General features: G+C 51.4%; 1 protein-coding gene across 2 annotated transcripts in view; it reads right to left on the bottom strand.

Annotated features, from left to right (window-relative positions):
- KLF13 (KLF transcription factor 13) overlaps window positions 1-21,973 on the bottom strand; it is an 80,642-nt gene that overhangs the window by 32,480 nt on the left and 26,189 nt on the right. Inside the window, exon 2 of one of the 2 annotated variants that reach the window (XM_069466691.1) lies at window positions 4,556-6,457. The exons of the other annotated variant lie outside the window; for it this stretch is intronic. Coding sequence (XP_069322792.1) covers window positions 6,168-6,457 — 290 coding nt within the window. The 3' untranslated portion in view covers window positions 4,556-6,167. Of the gene's footprint in view, window positions 1-4,555; window positions 6,458-21,973 lie in introns of those variants that run through there. 2 annotated transcript variants of the gene reach the window in all.

Raw genomic sequence — 21,973 nt, 5'->3', positions numbered from 1 at the left:
TCCTTCCACGTGCTATGGCGGGTGCAGGGCACAGCCAGACCCCCTCCACCCACCTCTCCCTGCCAGCTTCGGGCTTCCCATTACCTCTGTGGAGGACATAGCCTGCCCTGGGGACAGTCGGGGCAGTTAATGATCACAGGGGACTTAAATGGGTTCTGGTATCCTCACGGGCCTGCCCACTCTCCAGACCTCCCAGGGCCCCCGGGCCCGTCCCTGCTGCAGTGCACTTTGGGGTCAGTGCAGGAATTTCAGTAGCTAGAAACAGGGCGATTGCTAGACTCTGGGCAGAGACGCCAGGGGGCAAGCATCTGGGGTTGAGAGATGTGGCTGCCACCCAGGGACAGGAAGTTGAGGTGTTTATGGGGGTATTTTAGGGAAAGGTGCTGTGCCCTTTGGGGGAACTGGCACTGCCATGTCCCTTCCTCTCTGCTCTCTGGGATAGATGGAGGCGTGGCAATAGGATGAGCTGAACAGCCTCCCACAGGCAGGCATGGAAGCCAGAACACTCACTCTCCCCACAGGAGCTCTCCTGCACAGCCTCCTCCCAGCATAAGGCCTGTAAAGTTCCAGCTGAGTTTCTGCCCCTCAGCCAATTACAACTGCTCGGATTTGTCCATTCAGTTCCCTTCCCCTCCCACAGTCTCTGCAAGACACACCCTTCAAAGGAACCAGTTCCAGCACATATAATAATGAATCATAAATTTTATTTCAAAATGTAAACGTCACTAAACATGCATACACGTTAAAACAATAAAATTTACAATTTCGTTAATTTTTTTTCTTTTGCATAGGACATCATTACAATATAGAATCTATGCCATACAAAATACATACAAAGTTTTATCCAAGCAAGCCAAGGCCAGACTGGGAACTGTACAACTGTAATACTTCACTGTAGTGATCCAGGAAGGATGAAACGTGGCCTTCGGAAGCATGGCTGGGTGCTGGTTAAAAAAAAAAGTTCCTATGGAAAAGGAAAACATGAGCTCCATGGAAATGGTCTTGGACCCTTGGATTCTGCCTTGGGCTTTTGGCAAACGATTCCAGAGAAGCTCCTCCAATGACTTTGGATGGGAAGGGGTCGCCTGTGTGGACCTGGAGCAGCTGAGACCCCGCTGCATGCATCCAATGTATCCACACAAACAATTCCCAGCCACCAAGGAGCCATAGCAAGCCCCAGCCGGACACTGTACAGGTGCTCAGTAGAAAGTTCCCCTTGTGCAGAGCCCCGGGTTCCCAGCACTCGGCACAAGGGGCCTCTCTAGGGTGAGGCCAGGGAGCAAAGTCTCCACTCACACACCCAGAGTCAGCCACCCTGACCTGGAATGGACACTGGGGCTGTGACCCCGCATGGGGTCTGAGCCACACTGGGAAGCCGCTCCCCTTGCTCCTCTGGGAGGGCAACCTGGGGAGGGAGCCGGCCAGCTAAGGCCAGCTGTTGTGCTGAGTGGGTGTCCTTGTAGGTATTCAGCTCACACACTTGGTTTCCAAATGAGCGTGCACAGTGGCCTGTCAACAGGTCCTCTGGAAGAGGCCAAGGAACAAGGCCGAGCCCCGGGGGAAAGCTGTTCGCACGCCCACCCCCAGGCCTTCCTGCCTCCACTCCACTCCCCACCCCGGAAGGTATGACTTGCATGGCAGGGGACGCTACTTTTCTCCCATCCTGTTTATTTTTAAATAAAAGTAGTAAAGTTTTAAAGCTGTATGAGAAAGGGAGAGGCTGGGCAGGGCCAGGTAGCCACACTGCAAGTCATCTTGATAAGGGGTCAGTAGAAACCAAGCGTGGACACAGGCTCCTGTCTCCTGCCACATTCAACTCTTCCGACTGGGGAGGGCTGGGACAGCAGGCAGGAGGAAGGGCCTCGCCCCAAAGGGTGTACAGGCCTTTATCAGTAGTAAGCTGGATTGTACATCCAAATTCTGGTACAAAATTCTCTGGAATGTGTGTAGGACAAAACTTCAAAGCCTCAGAATCAGGAAATCAGAATCCTAAGACCTGGTTCTTCCCGAGGTGATCCTGAATTAAAAAACCATCAGCCTACATCTCCATTTCAGCTTTGGAAAATATGGTCACCAGAATCGCATATGGAAACTTTGGACAAGAAAAGATGTGGATAACTTTACAAAGCATTTCTTACTGATTACAATGTGACCAACACATCACACCCTCTACACCTTCTAGCACTGTGTCTTTGACTAAATGACCTTTTTTAAATGCTGGGTTTAAAAAATAAAAAGAAAAAGTGACATCTATCAGAAGTCAAAATAATCAGGTAGCCTTGTAAACACAGCCACAACCAGGAGCCCAGAAATGAGGCCATGCTATTGCTCAGATCACATCTTCCTGTTGGGTGGCACAGCTGAGGTCCTGAACGAGGTCCCCAGGGAGTGCTAGGACCCTGTGCAGTCCACCTTAGCAGAGGCCAGCCCTCGCTGCCCACCCCACCCCTGCATCTCCCCTCACTGGGCTGAGCAGTGGCCCAGGGCATGGTGAGGCCTGGCTGGGGTCACAGGGACACAGGTGCTTCTACCTGGAGGCTGCACTGTGGCAAATCCTGCACCTGCACAGACGCATGGCCTTGGGATAAAGTCGGGGAGACGGGATTTTGCACCTCAAGTGCTGTGGGTGCAGTGGGACACAGGTAGGCACCTCCAGGACCACGTTCCCTTCAAGGGCATCACTGCCCGCTCCTACATAGCACCCAGCAGGAGAGGACTCCAGGGCTCTTTGTGGAAAGGGCTGTGTTCGTCTGTGTTTTTTTTGTATGGCTGTAGGATTCAGTAGGCATTTGGGGAGCTGCCAGTGTTCCCCTAATATGGCTGATGCAAAGAGGGGCTTTCTTGTTCGGAACATGAACTGAACACCCGCCCTTGATGGCTGAGCCCAGAGTCAATTTTAGGCCTTTTTGTAGGGAACTCTCCCTTCACTCAGGCGACCTTCACTTTGAGATCTCTGCCCCTGTGGCCCGCTAGAACCGAAGTCTGCCCCAAAATAAAGATTCGAGTTTTCACTATTATTTCTACGAGCCCTATGGATTCCTCAAACCCACCGAAACCGGCAAGCATGGCCATAAACCACAAAAATGAAAGACCCTGAAATAGACCCAGGCTGGGAAGACATTCTACACGTTAGAAGAAAATGAAGGCTGTTTCAGGAGGGTCCTGCCTGTGTAACTGCTTCAGTGGGTGCGGCATTCCGAGGCCCACCACCCTCTTACACAGACACCCCCCCCATTTCATGATGAGATGGAAACCTGCTAGTGAGAAACCATCTGAACCGAGCCTGAGATTTATGGACCCCCCCTCCCCCTTTCAAGTGAGATGAATTTAAGCCCCAGATGATTCAAGAGGGTCTGGCCAGGAATGCCCAGCGGGAATTCCCGCCTGGTGCCCTATCCCCACTTCCCAGGCCAGGCTGGGCCTAAGGACCGCACCCTGCCATTACACGAGAACCACTTTGGGAATGAAGACACACTCATTTGCCAAAAATAGCCAACTCCTGCATATTTCTGTTTTAAGGCAATGTTACCCTTCCATCTATCAGACGGAACAGCCCTGGGTCATTTAGAGGAAAAATTAAATTAAGTGCTCTCTTTGGAAACAGCCAACACCCACTTCCCTCCCCCACCCCCCACCCTGCTCTAAAACAAACCAGCTCTATTTTTTTTATTCCAAGATGACTGGGTTTGGAGTCCTTTCTTTCCCTTCCTATGTGCAGACAATGTGGAGTTAGGAAACCTCCTCCCGAGACACCGTGGGCAGATCCAGATCTCAAGAGCATTGGCTTCTCCCTCAGAGAGTGCCTCCGGGGACACGCCGCTCCCTCTCCCTGCCTTCCGGAACCCTGGACGGTGAGTGCACCAAAGGACTTTGGAATAAAATTCCTGAACCTGGAATGTGAATTCCTGAGACATGAAATGTGTTCAGAGTGTGGCTTTCTCTGCCTCACACGGAAACAACTTTGGGAGGGACCTCACTTTGGAACCGGGCATGAAGATCTTTGCACCCCAAGCACTCAGGGCTCTCTTCTGTCAAGGTCCCTACTGCATATCAACTCTCTCTCCCAGACCAAATGCAAGGGCTGTCCTAGAGCCCCAGTGCAACATGGCACCCAGGGTGGCCAGCTCTGCATCTGACCAGGATGGGGGTTATCCCTCCCTACCACCATGTAGTGCCCACTGTGCTACTCCAAAGCCACCACCATGCCATTAGCTGATCTCAGCTGACACATGGTAGTTATAAACGGGCACCTGGAACACACTGCCACCTGAGCAGCTGCTGTGGACAGAAGGCACCCATCCACTCTGGAGCCAGCCAGAAACAGCGGCCAGAGGCTGTGGGTACTGGCTGGGCCTGGGTCTCTGTGGTTTCTCTGTGCTGCACCCCATGCTGTGGCAGGGCCAGTGGAAGCAGGATGGCCACAACCAAGGCACTCTGGGCCCAGGAAGCCCACCTATGGCCCTCTGAGGTCCCAAGGCCCGTTTCTCAACAAAATGAGTACCCACTGAAATGGGTATCTCTACAAGATAACCCGAGTCTTTCCCAAACCCACCCACCCCCACCAACACACACACACACACACACACACACACACATATATATACACATACACACACACACATACTCTATCCCGGGACCTTGTATGTACAGGCCCCAACTCTCAGGAGGAAGGGAAGGTGGTGCCTGGGCTGCAGGCTGGGGTGGACACCCCAGGAGTCTGCAGAGGAACTTGCTGGACCATGGCTTGACCAACCTGGCCTAGGGCTCAAACCCCAGCTAGCTCAGGCTAGGGCTCTGGGAGCGAGCGCCCCAGCTCTCTGCTCCCCCTCTCCTACCAGGAAAAGGCTAGCCATGGGGCACCCTCAGCAGTCCTAATGTGTCACAGACTGGGTGTGGCCTGGGACCTCCCAGGCAAGGCAGGGAGAAGCCGCAGGGAAAGTGAGGAGGGATCCAGGGGACATGGGGAGGCTGGAGATTTGCTGAGTCTGTGCTGGGGACACGGTGGGTCTAAGAAAAATGTTTCCCACAACATTCTATCTGGTGTTCCCTGGGGAGGAAACAACACACATGTATGTTCCCCGACAGCATTTCCTATAACATCCGATGTGCCACTCCTAAAAAGTTCCAAGTCACAATGTTCCGGTCTCTTGCTACAGAAGGGTCTCTACGAAGTACCGAAAGCACTGCCACAAGCTCGGCCGCTCACACAGACCCTCCGATGAGGCCACCCCATGACCTCACCCATGGTTTCAAAGGTGCCTGGACGGCAGCCCCGTGCGGGAGAACTCCGGAACTGGATGCGCCAATGAGACTTTCTGCCATCTTTTTAGAAGACCAGAATCCCCGTCGGAGAACATGGTATGACAGCAAAGGGGCTCCATGTGCCTTCTGCAGGGACACAGAGCAATGGGGTCCCGGGCAGGCATATCCCAGGCCCCTGCCTGGCCGGGCTGGGCCGTGCAGCGGTGGGCCCAGCCAGGGCTTGCAGTTCCGCTTCCAGTGCTCCGAGGGGCCCCCAGGGGTCTCCTGGGGCAGGGAGCAAGGCAGGCAGGGCCCCAGAGGGCAGCTGCCCCCTCCACAGTCTGAGAGGCGGGTGGTCCTTCTCGCCACAGCTTAAGGCACCTCTAAGGGGGCCTGTTTCGCCAGAAACAGCTGCGTGGTCACCCAGCCAGCCTGTGCGGCCAGAGCTGGGCCACAGGCAGGAAGACGGGGGACGCCTGCCACTGAGGACCACAAACGTCCGTGACCACGTCTGCTCCCAACTGACCAGCTGACCAGCAGGACGGATGCCCAGCGCCACCTGGCCCAGCTGGCCTGCTCTGTCCCCACTGTGTTCCTGGACAGAAAACTCCAGAGTGCAAATCTATGTACAGAGTAAGGCGGCAGGAAGGGGTGTCCTCACTGACCTCGTGGAACGTGTCCATCCCTGAGAATGGGGGTTCAACACCGCTGAATCTCAACTTCGTGGGCATGTCTATTGTGCAATTTGTGGATGGTGTTTTTTGACACTTTTTTTGCTTTTTGATTTTTTTACAAATTTACTTTGACACCTGAGGTGAAGAAAGTGTTTTTTCGTGGACTTGTCGTGAAGTTCTCTCTTCTTCCTTATTATAAAAGGGAGGGGCGGGACGGCGGCCAGCGGCTGTGGCAGGGGCGGAGCCGGCGGCTCAGGGGGAGCTGGCGGGGCTGATGGTGGGGCTGCTGGCGTCCGAGCGGCTGTAGTCGCTGAGCGAGCCGGTCCGCGAGCCGCCGCCGCGCCGCTGCAGCATGCCCGGGTGGAAGTTGGCGTGGCGGCGCGCGTGCTTCGTCAGGTGGTCGCTGCGCATGAAGCGCTTCTCGCAGATGGGGCAGCTGAACTTCTTCTCGCCCGTGTGCGTGCGGTAGTGCCGCGCCAGCTCGTCGGAGCGCGCGAACTTCTTGTTGCAGTCCTGCCAGCTGCAGGCGAAGGGCCTCTCACCTGCAGGACGGACGACAGGGCAGAGAGTCAGTTTCGGGGCACCTGGCCCTGCCTAGCCCCGGTCAGGCCCCACGAGTCCTCACCCTGCTCCCCCTGAGCCACCCCAGCCTCTCATTAACCCCCTCCCCCGTGCCCCGTCTCGGCCAGCCCGTGACAAATCCATCAGGCTGAAGACGAAGGTAGGCCAGTGCCCTCCTGCCCACATTGGGATGGAAGCGGACCATTTCCCAGGGTAACACCGCACTTCAGGCGCTGAAGCAGCGGGGCCTGTGGGTGGGTGTGGGCCAGGGCCCGCTAAGCACACGCAGGCTGGTCCCACAGGAGCCCCGCCCTGGATCCCTGCACCCTGTGGTGCGGGGAGGCAGTTCCCAAACCCCACTGCATTCCAATCCTTCTCAGCCACATCTGTAACAAGGGGCCGCCCGGTTAGAGTGGGAGATTTTTAGGGCCTGAGATTCTACAACCACTGGTCTGTGGCTCCTTCTCTCACAGAAGTCCCACCGTGGTCAGTGACGGTGAGCAGGAGATTGCCACAGGATCCTGCAGACCCCAGCACGGGGACAGACATGGGTGGCAGGCAGAACACCTTGTGCAGGGTGTGCAGGTAGGGAGGAGATGGAACAGTGGGGGTGGAGGCACTGAAGGGCAGCTACAGTCAGGACCCTGCCCCTCCTCCCATCCCATGCTCAGAGTGAGACAGGCTGGCCAGCATTTACCCAGGTGCACTGAACCACAAAAGCAACATCAACTGCTCAGGGAGACTCTGCCACCCCAGAATGCAGCTCTTCTGGCACTGGGAGCCGCCACACAGCTGCCCTTCCTACCCTGTCTCTCCCCTTCTCTCTCTCCCCCATACAAGCCCTAAAGCAGACTGCCAGTCCCTGAAGCTGGCCCACCTATGCCCAGCAGAGGACATCCATACCACTCACCCACCGTGAACACAAACAGACACCCAAAGATGGCCAGACAGCCAAGGAAAATCAGCAGCATAAAGGAGAAAGGCCAAGTACAACAAAACCACCAACTCCAGAGGAAAAGGAGTAAAGCCAGGGAACAGCAGAGAATTTAACCTAAAACTTCTAATTAGCATTTTTGGAGGAATTTGAGACAACATTTGATGCATAGACCAAACAGGATACCATAAAAAGAAAGTTCAAAGAACAAAAAATAGCACTTAGAAGTTGAAAATATCATTGCCCAAACAAAAATTCATAGAAAAGCTGGATATACTCAAGAATATCCCAGAAAAATAGAGCAAAAAAATGGTTCTAGAAAATACATGAACATTGGAGTGTGTGTCTTCTAGTACTGAAGGTGAGCGCCAGGTGTGTCACATTTGCTCTCCTTACTGATCTTACGTTTGGGGGGAAAGGGTGTTGGGGTGGGATTCGAGATCAGGTAGCCACCATTGTTTCTCAAACCAATTTGACAGACAGTAGAGATGAAAAGTGGAGAGCCAGCGAATCAACCCAGGGAGTTCAACACTTAACTATCAGGAGGTGTCACGTGAGAAAACAGAAAAAATGGAGAAGAAATTACAAAAGAAATAATAGAACAGCATCTGTCAGAGTAAAAAAAAGAAAAGGAAGACAGGAGACTAACACAAGCAAGGTTGGCACAGAAGAGGGCAGAGTAAGTGAGCAAAGGCCCTGCTGTCAGAATTTCTGCAACGTCAGAACACACTCCAAACAAGAGATCCCAAAACTTACTAGAGAAGGAGGGGAGAAACAAATACCAGGTCATCCACAGAGGAACAAGGCTGGGACAGACACTGGACGTCTACGTCACACTGGACGCTAGAAGATAATGGAACAAGGCCGGGCGCGGTGGCTCACGCCTGTAATCCTAGCACTCTGGGAGGCCGAGGTGGGAGGATCGTTTGAGCTCAGGAGTTCGAGACCAGCCTGAGCAAGAGCGAGACCCCATCTCTACTAAAAATAGAAAGAAATTATATGGACAGCTAAAAATATATATAGAAAAAATTAGCCGGGCATGGTGGTGCATGCCTGTAGTCCCAGCTACTTGGGAGGCTGAGACAGGAGGATCGCTTGAGCTCAGGAGTTTGAGGTTGCTGTGAGCTAGGCTGACGCCACGGCACTCACTCTAGCCTGGGCAACAGAGTGAGACTCTGTCTCAAAAAAAAAAAAAAAAAAAAAGAAGACAATGGAACAAGACCCAAGTTTATGTCCCAAGTTTATGTCTCTCACACTCTGCAAAAATGAGGAAAAAACCGAGAGGCCAGGGACATGAGTGAATTGTGAAGGGTCATCTCAGGACAAAAATGAGGCAGAGGCCTCAGACGCCACTGGAGCAGAGGACCACGACTCAGAGGGGAATAGTTTCAGGGAGAGCTCTGTGCACCAGAGGGAATAGTCAAGAGACTGGATAAATGTCAAGACACTGTGAAGACATATTACTATTCTTTGTTTAAAAGAAAAAAAGAGAGGCAATTAGAAACTCCAGGAAACATAGAAGACATACAAGAAAGTTGTCATCCAAATTAGACGCAAACTAAAATTCCACGATTATGAGCAATCAGTCAAGAGCTCTGTGCCAAGCTCGGTTCTAGGGGCCTTTCCTATGTTATATTATTTGTTCTTCACAACAACCCCATGAGGCGGCAGAAGGAAATATAATCCCAGCACAGGCCCTCGCTGACAGAAGCAAACTACACAGTCATGTAAGCCTTAGCACCAGCTGTTGGTGTTCAGAACTGATCCTATAGACAAAGCCCATACAACTGACTCAGTGGCCCCACCAGAGAATGTGGATTCAAGAGAAAGGTGGGACCGCACATAGTGTACGGTCAATGGATATATCTAAGTGTAAAATACAGATTTAAAATTATAAGGATAGCCAATAAAAGTAGTAAAATAATAATACATCTATCAATTCAGGTGGAGGTGGAGGAGTAGGAGAGAGGTAAATCCTTAAATTTCATGGCAGGAACGTAACAGAGAGTATCTAAACTTGATAAATTAAGAAATAGCAATAAAATCATACAACTCATTTAAGGCAGTAACCACCAAGACAATTTAAATCAGAAAAGAGAGGTGCTAGTCTGAGGAGTGGAGCTAGACTGGTAAGAGAATATTTTTTGTTGTAAGCTCTTCTGTGGTATGGGTCTTTAAAAAAAATATGTATTTCTTTGACAACAACGAAAAGTCATGTTAAAATATATTCTAGTCCATTATTTCCCAAACCATGTTCAAAGAAATGTTATCACTGAATGAACTGTTAATAGGTTCTAAGAAAAAAATCTCAACAGAAAAGTTTGAAAAAGGCCACATGGTAATTCCACTCTTTGAGATACACAATGCACATTAGTCATTCACAGCTTGGAAAGATCTAGCATTAAATGGTCTAGCATTAACTGTTTCGGGCCTGAAAGATGAGGCTCTAGACCCTGTTTGCACCGTGCAGAGATGGTATGGCCTTGGTCAAGCTCCTCACTGCCTCTGGCAAGGTGGACAATGGTCCCCACAAAGATACAGCCAAGTCATAACCCCCAGAACCTGCGGATGTGAACTTATTTGGAAAAAGGGTCTCTGAAGTCCTGAGATGAGCTCACAAGTGCGAGAAGAGGAGAGAATGGGAGGGGAGGCATGGAATAGAACCTCCCTCAGAGCCTCCAGAGGGAACAAACACTGACAGTACCTTGATTTCGGATTTCTGGATTCTGGAACTGTGAAGATAGTACATTTCTGTTGTTTTTAAGCCACCCAGTTTGTGGTCATGTGTTACAGCAGCCACAGGGTACGAATGAATACACGGCCCCATCCTCACGGTGGGATCCACGTGGCAATTCCATGGGGCTCCAAAGGACTATCCTTGGCACCGTGCCTGGCATGCTCCCAGTGTTCACTCCTGAAGTGTGAGCTATTATTGCTGCTCTTACGCATAGCTATCCCAACTGGGTCTTCTCACTTTTGGGCGTGTGGGGGAGGGGAACCAACCCAAATTCAGACTCACTCTTGCTTCCCAATAGCCCTTACTGGGGACTTTGTCCTTTTTAGGTCCTTCTGCTTATAATCCTAGGAAGCACATGGGGTGAGTAAAATTACAGGTGGGCCACGGGATATTGGGGCCGCAGAGAACTACAGCATCCAATGGGATGGGACGCTGGTGCCAGGCAGCCTAGAGTGGAGGAAGGTGGGAAGCCCAGCATGGCTACCAGCACACAGCTCTCAGCCTCGCTGCACATCAACAGCTCCACACTTTGAGCACATAACCGATGCCCGGCCTAGGGGACATGGTCTTGACCCAGACAGACAGTGTTCCCTGCTCGATTCTCTATTCCCCTGTCAGCCTCCTGCAGGAGAGGCAGCAGCCAATGAACTGGTCCACAAACAGAAGTTATGATTCATGCTGGCAGCACCAGGTCTGGCCAGGCGGCACCTGAGTGGTAACATTCAAGCAGCACCCAGGAGCCTGACAAGGAGCAGCAACCACAATCAAGAATGGGTTGGGGAGAGGCAGACAGAGTACAGCATACTCCAGGCCACTGTCACTCACACTTTCTAAGGAGCCCCAAGTGCTTTTATTTACATGGGTTATCATCACTGATATTTATCACAGTAGAAATTAAAACGGAAAAAATCCCACACTTAAGCACACATTCCAGTAGCTGTCAGCGTCATGATGCCATCACACATCTTGTAGTGTCTGGAATATCCCACTGTACTCTTTTGGGAGAATGAAGAGCATATAATGTTATTGTTATAAAAACAGTTTTGGTTTCGTGGCCCCTGAAATGGTCTCAGGTACCTGCAGGTGTTCTCCGACCTCACTCTAAAAACCAGTATTCTGGGGACTGCCTCCAGGAGGGTGTGTGTGGCTGAGCAGCCTGGGGTAGGGGCACCCGGAGTGAGGGTTGGGGGCCAGCCAGGCCTGACTCTGCAGGGAGTGAGCCCACTTCCCATTCTAAGGCAAAGGGCCAAAGGGAGCCCACTGGAGTAAACAAACCCAGGCGTCCTTCTTGCTAGGCTCAAATCTAGCTTCTGCCTCTCCTGGGCACATGACATGGAGACAGCAACAGTATGATAGGACCTCACAAAGAGGGGGCCCAGTCTAACTCCTAACTGGCCCTGTCAGGAAGGGAAACTGGTTCTACCTTCTAGACCCCAGCCAGGGAGCTCCTAGCCTTCCTGCGGAATACAAAAGCCACTCCAGGTCCCACCCTCAGGAGCCCGGAGGGGCCCACGGGGCCTAGCTGTGCAATGCCTGTGAATGGGGCTGGTAGGGAAGGGGGAGGTAGTGGGAGGGCCCCAGCCACTGAGAGCGGGCTGGGGGCGGGGCCGGGTGGTGCAGGGTCCGGGTTGGAGGGGCCCGCAGGTACCAGGCAGTGGAGTCACAGGACGGGGGTTCTTAGGGAGGGTAACTGGCTATTTGGCCTCAGACGTAGGGTTTGGGGTGTGTGCAGCGGCGCACAGTGAGGCAGGGGCCAGGGGCGCAAGGAGTAGGGCGGGGTGGGGCAGGGCCGGGTTACATAAATGTTCCCTGGCGCCGCAGCCAGGCAGCGGCGAGCGGAGCAGCAGCCCGAATGCGATTGCCTCATCTTATCAGGGAACAAGGAGTCCCAAATGCAACTCTTGCCCAAGCCGCAGGCCCAGGCGGGAAAGGCGTGTTCCCCCTCTGAGGCCGGCCAGGAGGGAAGCACAGTGGCTCCTTCCTCCTTTTAAGCCCCCGTCTCAGCGCCCACCCCCGGGCCCTGGGCCCTGCCCCCGCCCCACTGCAGCCACATGCAAGTGCCGCGGCTCACAAGCATGCGTGCCTGCTCCAGCCCAACCTCTAGGCTCAAACTTCCATGGCGCGAACTCCCTTCTGTTCTGACATCCTGTGCAATGGGCGTGCTCCCAATTATCTCCTGCCATCCAGCCGCAGCCAACCTGTCCCCCCATCCCCCCCAGAGGTGAGTGGGCCCTTCCTGGCTCCAACAGCACCTGTGCAGACCATAGTGCAGTTCTTTCTGTCTGAGCCTCTTGTGCGCACTCTGAGGAGGGGTCATTTCTGGCTGTTTCCCCAGTGCCTAGCACTGAGTGGGCAAGAGCCTTTTCTGCTGGCATCCTGCTTGGTCAGCTCCGGCTGACTGTGCCTGCCCCAGCGGGCTACGGGAAGCCCAGCTGAGTTCCCCTCTGGAAGGGAGAAGAGAGGGTGTGCCTCATTGAGCACAGGGTCCCTGGAAAGGCAGATGGATCTATCACCTTCACAGCAGTGTCCTGGATCGCAAGAGCAGACCTCTGTGGGCACAAGAAATCCACGTGGGTGTGTATCTGGGGGGATGGCAGGGGCAGGGCGGTCAGACTCAGGGGCAGGCACAGGGAGAGCCCTCCAAAGAAAAACGGCTTCTCAGGGGCTCCCAGGCCACAGTGCCCAATCCCTGCTATTTGCCACCAGTGAGTGGGCCGTCATTCATCAATAGATAGTTTTGATCTGTGGGTGCTGGCTTGGGGCCATTTCCAGCTCCCAACCTCAAGATTGCCATATTCTTCACCCCAGGAGGCCTGTTCACCCTCCCACTCTGGGGCAGCTCAGCAGACAGCCAAGTACAGGGGCTGATCAACTGCCGGCCTCCAAGGAAACCCAGGCACGCAGCCCTGGGATGGCAGAAAGGCCTGGTGGGGAGTGGACTTTCCTAATTCCTTGGCTGCCCTGCTGGTCACTACAAATGCTGGTGGTTTATTAACCCACAAGGAGTTGACATACAGATGACCTGTCTCCCGGAAGTCCAGGTTGGAAACTCTTACCCACCCACTGAACACATAAAGGAAGTGAGACCCAGGAGGAGGGAAGCTGCCACTCAGCCGGCTGGTGGCAGAGCCAGAGCCACACTGGGGACCCTTCCCGCTCTGGGATGCAGCTTGTAGCAGGGAGGTGCACCCTCCCAGGACACAGTTGGCCTCACCCACTCCCTGCTTCCCGACTTGTGTGTTTATGCCTGGGAAAGCGGCTGTCATCCAGCCTGTTACTCAGTTACTGTGAGGGTTAAGTGGGAGAATACACTCGGGCACATGCCTGCTGTGCAGTAGTGCTTGGAGGAGACCCACGGTTATTACCTGTGGGCAAAGGGGCCCCTGGGAGGCATGCACGTGAGCCTGACAGCGGCAAACAGGACACAAAGCAGGCAAGGCTCACTCTTCCTCCCAAAGCTGCCTGGGTGGGGCCCCTGCCCCGCCCCTGCCCCAGGGTGCTCGGGTCTAATGCTGCTGATCACACTCTACTATCCATTCTTGCACATGCTAGAGCTGGCAGGGCGTTGAGGGGACACTGGCACGCACAGCACAGCCTCGGGTGGAACGCTGTTTCAACAAGGCAATCACCTTAGGCAAAAGCATGTCTGCAACATTCTATGTTGGATGTAAAGATAAAGTAGGCATTTTTGTTGTTGCTTTGCTTTGCTTCGTTCTGGAATAGGATAACTTGATCTTAAAATTTATACAGAAAAATAAACAGAAATAGCCAGAAAAACTCTGCAAAAAAATGATGTGGGGGAACTAGACTACCAATATCCAACATACCATTGCATAAGCTGGTAACTGGCCAGTGAAGTGGAGCAGAAACACGAGACTGGGACCCAAAGGCAGTGGCAGCTGTGCACAGGATAAAGTGACCTCTGAACTTTGAGGGTGGGAGTGGGCGTTCAATAAATGTATCAGGACACCTAGGTAGCACCTGGAAACTTTCTTTCCAGATAGGTTAGACCCACATTTCACACCTTACACCAAGCTAAATTCTAAATGAGTCAAAAATTCTAACATGAAAAATGAAACCACAGACATTCTATGAGAAAACAAGAGAAAATTGTTTTATAATGCTAGAAGTTCTTTCTATGAATCAAAGTCCAGAAGCCATAAAAGAAAAGGTTGCTAAATTTGACTACACAAAAATATGAAATACTTCTCCATGGACAAAGTCAGCATAAACAAAGGCAAGATTAAGTAACAAAGAGAGAAAACAGTATTTACATATCATGAAGGGCTGATCTCCAATATATTATAGAAAGAGCTCACAGAAATTTAAAACAAGATAAACAACATCCAATATAAAAATGGGCAAAGGCAGTTTATAAAAAAAGGGAAATATAAATGGCTCTCAAACACCTGAAAAGATGCTCAACCTCACCCATCAGGAGGTAAAGGCAAATGCACCCCCACTGGAACCCTCCCTTTACCTATCCACTGGAGAGGCTGCAGGAAAACAGGCCTTCTTTGCTCAGGGGAGTACAAACTGCCACCACCCCTATGGAGGACGATTTGGCAATACCTGTCAAAGCAGCAAATGAGCATATCCTTTGACCCTGCAACTGAACTTTTGGGAACCTATTCTAGAAACACACTTGCACACCTACAAAGTGGGATATATGCCTGATTATTCAACACAGCAGGAGCCCGAAAACAACCCATGTCTTTCCACTGGGGCCCGTTAAATAAATTATGGAACACCCACATAAGGGAATAGAAGTTGAATGAATTCTTTACGAACTGATATGGAAAGATCTCCAAGCCACACTGAGTGAGGAAAACAAGGTTCAGAACAAAAGGCATGAAACAGGAGGATAGATACACAGTAAAGCTCTGTGTGTGTGTTTGCCTGTTTGTGCAGAAAGAGGCTCTGGGGAATCCCTAGGAAAGTAAGAACAGAGATTACCTGGGGGGGAAACTGAGCAGATCGATGACAAAGAAGGTTGAGAGAATTTTCCCTGGAAAACTACTTAAATCTTTTGGATTTTGAAACACACAAATGCATTACTTATTCAAAAAATTAAATTGAAAACAAAAAATGCATAGCAAACTAGAAAAATGCTAGCCATCAATAAGGCCAATTTTAAAATGAGACATTCAACACTCTGCACACATTCCCAGCCCCGATTTTCTATTGACACTCCACGGCACACTTCCTGTTACTACCCCAAGAGCTCTCTTAAAGTAACAATGGTAGCCTAGGCAGACTGTCCTCAGAAGGAGCTGGAGAGTAGCTTCCAGTAGGAGAAGTGAGAAAGCAGCAATAAAGTCCAATCTACCTTTCCAGGAGATGCCCCCAGGGCAGGGCTCCAGGGCTCAAGAGCCCAGGGTTCACACTGGGAACATTCTGTTGGTGGGCCCTGATAAGCCCTTGGTTCTGTTGGTGGGCCCTGATAAACCTTTTGAAAGGCCCAGCAATTTAGAAGGGGTCACACTTAAAGGGCTGTGGATGACAAATATTCCACCAAGAATTTAAATAGCAGCAGATCCCAGATTGTAATTATGTGTCAGAGGTCCCCTCCAGGCTCCTGAATACTCCACTCTGGCCAAAGAAAACACCTGGTACACCCTCACAGGCTGACAACAGATCCAGGCGGATGGGGTAGGTGCTGGAAGCTGGGAGGCCAAGTCCATCCAGCCACCAGAGCACAGACCCCAAGTTCAAGGCAGGTGAGTCTGTCCCTCTGCAGGGGCTGGTGAGGAGTGGGAACCAGGGAATCTGCGGCCTGCTGGGAAAGCGTTTTCTCCTAGACCAAAAAAAGAAAAGGCAGGAGGGAGGGAGGGAAGAAATGAAGAGGGGAACAATATGGAGAAGCCTCTTGTTCCTGCCTCTGGCAGGCCATGCTGGGCTGTGATGCTGGGGTGGCACCAACCATTGCTGCCACAAGGCGAGGTCTACAGAGACTCATAGAGAAGTCCAACCGCTCCTTGACAGGGACAAGCCCTCAGCCAATCTGGAGCCGCCCACACCTCCCCTGCCAAAGAAACAGCACTCTCCAAGGTCAGCCAGGGCCTCTGGGAGAGGGTGTGGCATGGCAGGGGTGGGGCAAGTGGACTGGTCCCATGGCTACCTGCCAGTGTGCACAGCCAACCCCTCAGCTGCACCCCAGGGCCCTGTGCCCAGGCTCTTTGTGCAACTGACGGAGGGGCCCCTCTCTGCAGAGCCTTTGGCAACCATTGTGCCCCACTTCCTCTTCCTGTGCCTCCCCTCCCCCACCTTCATTTCCTCCCCTGTCCAGTCCCTTGGTGCCTCCTGGGTGGGCCCTCCCTGCCCGACTGCAGACGCTCAATAGCAGGACAGGGAACAGTCCACGGCACAGACAGCTGGGTGTGCACACTGCACACTGGTGTGGCTTTCACTTTCAGCACGTGCTGGCCCATCTGATTCTACCAACCCTGAGGGACAGGAAGGTGTCAACAGGAAACCCATCTCAGAGAGGAGGAGCTGAACGACCTCACCAAGGTCACAAGCCCAGAAGGACTAGGCTTCCCAGGCTAGATTTTACCTAGAAGGAAGCCGTTCCTACAGCCCTCCCAGCCTGTCCCGGGGGTGACAGCAGAGGAGGAACTGTGGGAGCCATGGCCCCATGTCACAGACTCCACCCTGCCAGTCGCAGTGTGTCCCTAGCATGGTGAGGTCCCACCCTCTGCACCCTGGGGCCTCTAGGCTGATTTCCCACTGGGGACCTCAGAGGTGGCCAGTTCCCCTGCAGCAGGAGGCAACACCTAGGGAAGGAGCTGGGCTGGGCTGTGCCCACTGGGCAGCTCCAAACCAGGGAGCTGAGAGAGGGCTATGGGGAGCCAGGCGGGTCCTCAGCTGGTACCTGCCACCTGGCTGACTCCAGGTGTGCAGCAGGCTCTGTTTGCTCAGGAAAAGAAGTCAAAAAAGTTCCAGCAGAACATAACAAAACAATCTACTTTTCAGAGTTGGCTTCATAAAACACACAAATCATACACAAAAATGAGTATGTCATTTCGACAATGGGCCTAAAATACCTTTAGTTTTTGAGGGAGCCAAAGCAAAAAAAAAAAAAAAAAAGTCGGACACTGACCTGTCTTTTCTAGAACAGTTGAACAGTGCTAGGAACTTCTGCTCCAGACCCCAGGGAAGAGCGGGAGAGCCCGGGGCCTGTCCTGCAGTAGGCCAGGCTCACTGACCCCAGTGTCTTCCCAAGCCCCCAGCCTCACCCACTATGAGCTGGTGACACCTAGTATCTTCTGGGGAAACCCTTGGGTTCAAAATTCCTCCAGCAGGGCACAGGTACCCACAGAGCACCAGCAGCCCCTGAATTCTGGGAGGAGTCTGGCCAGGAGGATGAGGCCTCACACCCAGCCCTCTCCTGCTGGAGGAAATCCACACAGCCCTGGGGAAAGACCGCACCACTGAGCAGGAGAGACAAAGCCTGGCCCTGCCCGGCCCCTTCCTATCACCCGCCTGCCCCATGCTTATCTGCCATGGTCCCTTCCTCCTCACATCCTGCCTGGTCCTTCACCCTGTCTCCTATGCCCTTCACTGTCCTAGCCCAGAACAGGACCCTGAGGGAGCTGACTCCAGGGATGCCAGTCATGAACAAAAGACGATGCCACGCTCTGCACTAGCCCCCCATAAGCCCCAGGGTTGGAGTGACCCCTTTCTTAGCAGCTTTGCAGGGGACTCCAAGACCTGGGGCTACCTGGGTCTGCCTGATGCCAAGGGAGGGCTGGGGAAAGCTGGGACAAACCAGCAGGGCAGGATTCCTGTCCTGTGCCCTGCCTCCCTGCCCCAGACCCCAGAGGCACAGGGGATAGGGACTCAGTGCTCCTTGGTATCTCCCCCAAGGTCACTGGAACCAGGCTTCATCTGTTGGGTGAGATGGGGTGGACAAGAGGGGTAAGCACATGAAGTCCATCTGGCTGTCTCTAATGTTCTTATAAACACAGACAAGGGCCACGTATAAACAGGCCCATTCCCAAGGATGGCTAAGAAAACAGACTACCAAGTGGCTAAGGCCCACCATGCAAGTGCACTTATGAAGTGCATACACTACAGAGCTATAATTGCAGGAAGGAAATACAGAGGTTGTCTTGGGAAGATGGGACTGGTGCGTGATTGTCCTTTCTGCATGCCTATGTTTGTCAAGCGAATTGCTTTGGAGAGTCAGGAAGAATGCAACATTACATTACAAAGTTGTGTACACACACACACACACACACACACACGCACTTCACCCAAGCCCCAGCTCACAATGGAGACTGCTTCCACAGAACCCAGCTCCCCTGACCTCTGATAAGGAGCACTAATTTGCACATACCAGTACACTTGCCTGGAAAGGTCAAAAGGGCCACATACCAGGAATTTCGTAAAGGTGTTTTCCCTCCTTTTGCTAAGGGTTACAAAACACATTTGAAAATTTCCGTTCCCAAGGTCCTTTTTAAAACAGCAATAATAAAATACCAATGGTTTCTGCCCAGAGAAGGCCAGAAGCCACCCCAGATGAGGGCTCTGGAGTTTCTCTCCTTCACTTGCTTTCTCTGTTCACACCCACACACCAAGTCACATTCCTTGTTACTCCTGAAGGCAGAGGGTGTCTGCCCCCGCCCCAGAAGCTTCCAGATCATGAACTGCTACATGTGAAGACCCTGTCCAGGTGATCGGTGCTACGTGTGGACTCACGCAAGCTGAACCCAAAGCACAGACATTTCCATTTCTTTTCTCTGTATTCTGAGGATCTCATCACTAACTGCCTCCGGAGGGAAGCTAGGAGCATTCTTCCCGAGCTGAGCGGACTGATGCACGTCCAGCCCCCCAGCCCCCTTTCCTCTGCCATCTTGAAGGGAATGTTTCCCAGCTTCAGGAACCAGTACGCTGTCAACAACCTCGTTCTGGGCACACCCTCGTGTCTGCCACACACGGACACCAAGACCTGACGGCTGGTGACAGCCCAGGAATGACATTTCTATCAACCTTATCAAAGATTTTCTGAAACACCAAAGGAAGACAGGAACATGAGTTTGGAATCCACAATTAGAGATTCAGGTTTATTTAGCTGATAAAAATGTTCAGGTGAGGCTGATCAAAAGTAAAGGTAACTTGTGTCAAGAATATGGAAAGAACTCTTAAGTCTCAGCAATAAGCAAACATCCAATTTTAAAAATGCACAAAAGATCTAACATTCAGCCAAAGAAGATAAAACAGATGGTAAACAACTATGTGAAAAGGTATTCGGGATCATTTGTCATTACAGGAATGCAAATTAAAACAATGAGATATCACTATATATAAGAATGGCTAAAATACAAAAAGCTGAGAATACTAAATGTTGGTGGAGCAACTGGAACTCTCATTCATTGCTGGTGAGAATGTAACATGGTACAGTCATTTGGGAAGCCAGTTTGGCAGTTTCTTACAACGTTAAACATAGACTTACTATACAACCCAGCAATGCCGCTCTTAGGCATTTACCAAGTGAATGGAAAACTTATGTTCACACAGAAACCTGTACACAAACATTTACAGCAATTTTATTCATAATCGTCAAAAAAGCAAGCACTTTCTGCAGACGAATAAACACACTGGTATAGCCATACAATGGAACACTACTCTATGATAAAGAAGACACAAAAACAAAATGGATAAATCTTAAATGCATTTTGCTAAGTCGAGAAAGCCAGATGCAAAAGGCTATATATCCTACTATTTCATTCATACAACATTCTGCAAAAGACAAAAAATTGTAATGACAGAAAACACAGCAAGGGTTGTAGGGGTTGAGGGGCTGGGGAGTGGTTGACTATTATAAAGGAAATGATGGGGCAATTTTTAGGGTGATGGAACTGTTCAGTCTGGTACTAGGGTAGTAGATACAACACTTTACATTTGTCAAAACCCACAGAAGTGTACACGTCACACTTTTAATATATACAATTTGCAAAAAAACAGCCAGGAGGCTGGGGATCCCGGGACAGAAAACAGACTATGCCAGGAGACTCTCACTGTATTACAAACATGTGACGTAGCCTCTGCAAGGGGGTGGGAAGTAGGAGCTGACCTAAGTAACCATGTTACTGGGAAAACGTGTTCTGACTAGACACAGTAAGCCTGCAGACCAGAGGAACTGTGCTGTATGCAGTTAGCACCGTCATTTCAAGTGCAGAAGGATAACAACTCTGAAACTGCCCCACAGGTACGCTGGGCTTGAACAAATAGGTGAAGGAATGTTGGGGGTGAGAGCTGGTGTCTCACTGTCGGAGAGGGGGTTACACACCAGCAAGCGGGGAGGAATGAGTCCTTGGGGTGGCCCCCAGGCTGAGACCTCCGTGTGAATCCAGGCTTAGTTCAGTGGACACACAGAGGGGTGGAGAGAAATCGCCAAAGGCACAGCAATGGAAATGGGCGAGTGTGCACGCATGCACGTTTCCTAGCTCTGTCCACTGACAGCGGCTAGAACAGCGACCACCCAGTGGCAAGGAGCACACCCACACCCAGATCCTGGGTTCTGAGACCATTTTCCAAGGAAAGGAAACAGGCTCCTCGTAGAAATGGCTGATTCTAAGACTGGGACAGGAAAAATATAAGATGAGCCTGAAGCATCTTACAATGCCAGAAAGTCAGGAAGTACAGAAAAACCCAAAATGACGGGGACACGTCAAGGGGACACAGGAGCCAGCCTGAAAGAATTCTTGGCCAAGGTTGGGCCATTTGAGCAAAAACATAAATAACAGTGACAAGTCACATGGATATCTTTCCCCCACAGATACGAAGTGATGAGAAGGGCACTTTACCTCTGTGGTATTTTTCCCAAAAAGCCATAAACCCAGTCTGATGAGGAAAACATCAAACAAATGCAAAGTGAGGGACATTTCTTTAAAATAGCTGGCCAGTATTCCTTAAAACTGTCAAGGTCATGAAAACCAAGCAAAGTATGAAAAACTCATAGCAATGAGGAGCCTAGGGAGATATAACTATAGTTTAGATAATGAACTACAGAAAATATATTTCACTCACATTTTTTTGATCACTGCAACAATGACCATGTGGCCTATTTCTGAGTAATAAACCAATACTGCATAGATAGTGCAAGTGGCTAAGAGAGACTCTACTATTAGGAGAAAAGTAAATGCTGGAGAAAGTAAGTGATTTCTGAGGTTACTCAAACACTTTTGGAGCACTGGCTCACACAGTGGTCACCTTTGCCATCTAGACACCTCCCTGATCAATGACTCCCCACCTTGAGGACAAATGCATGGGAGCCGTCTGGCAACTGCAGCAGCAACAGCAAAGTGTCTACTGACCCAGCAGCCGCACTGCCTGTCTTCTCTCCCCAGAGAATGAGACTTCAGTTGTAGTAGCAATGCACTAGGCAAATATGCTTCCTTCCCGACTCCTTTGCAGCTAGGATTGGCTTTGAGAATGATTTTGTTCAACATATTCTGCAGAAGCCACTGGGTGCATTTCCCTGATAAAGAGGGCCATAGTCCTTTGCCTTTTCTTCTTCCTTTTCTATCTGCCTGGATTATGTCCCAATGCTGTAGAAGCAACAGCCATCATGCATCCATGGGGGGCAATGGTCAAGTCCACACATCAGCAATGACCAAAGACAGAGAAAGATTGAGCCTCGGTCTCTTGTGGCCCCCTGAGGCTGCCACACCAGCCCTGGACTATCCACGTCAGGGCCTGTCATCAGAGAAAGAGAAACCTGACCACCTTCCTTTCCCTGTACAACTGGCTTCTTGTGAGCTTCCTTCAGACGCTTCCAGAATATCACTTGGTGTAGCTTCAGCTACTTTCTGGGTAACA

The sequence above is a fragment of the Eulemur rufifrons genome, chromosome 3 (genome assembly GCF_041146395.1).
Source record: "Eulemur rufifrons isolate Redbay chromosome 3, OSU_ERuf_1, whole genome shotgun sequence".
Taxonomy (NCBI): Eukaryota; Metazoa; Chordata; class Mammalia; order Primates; family Lemuridae; genus Eulemur; species Eulemur rufifrons.
Note: the sequence above shows the minus strand (reverse complement) of the source record. Positions and strands in the feature narration are given on the sequence as shown.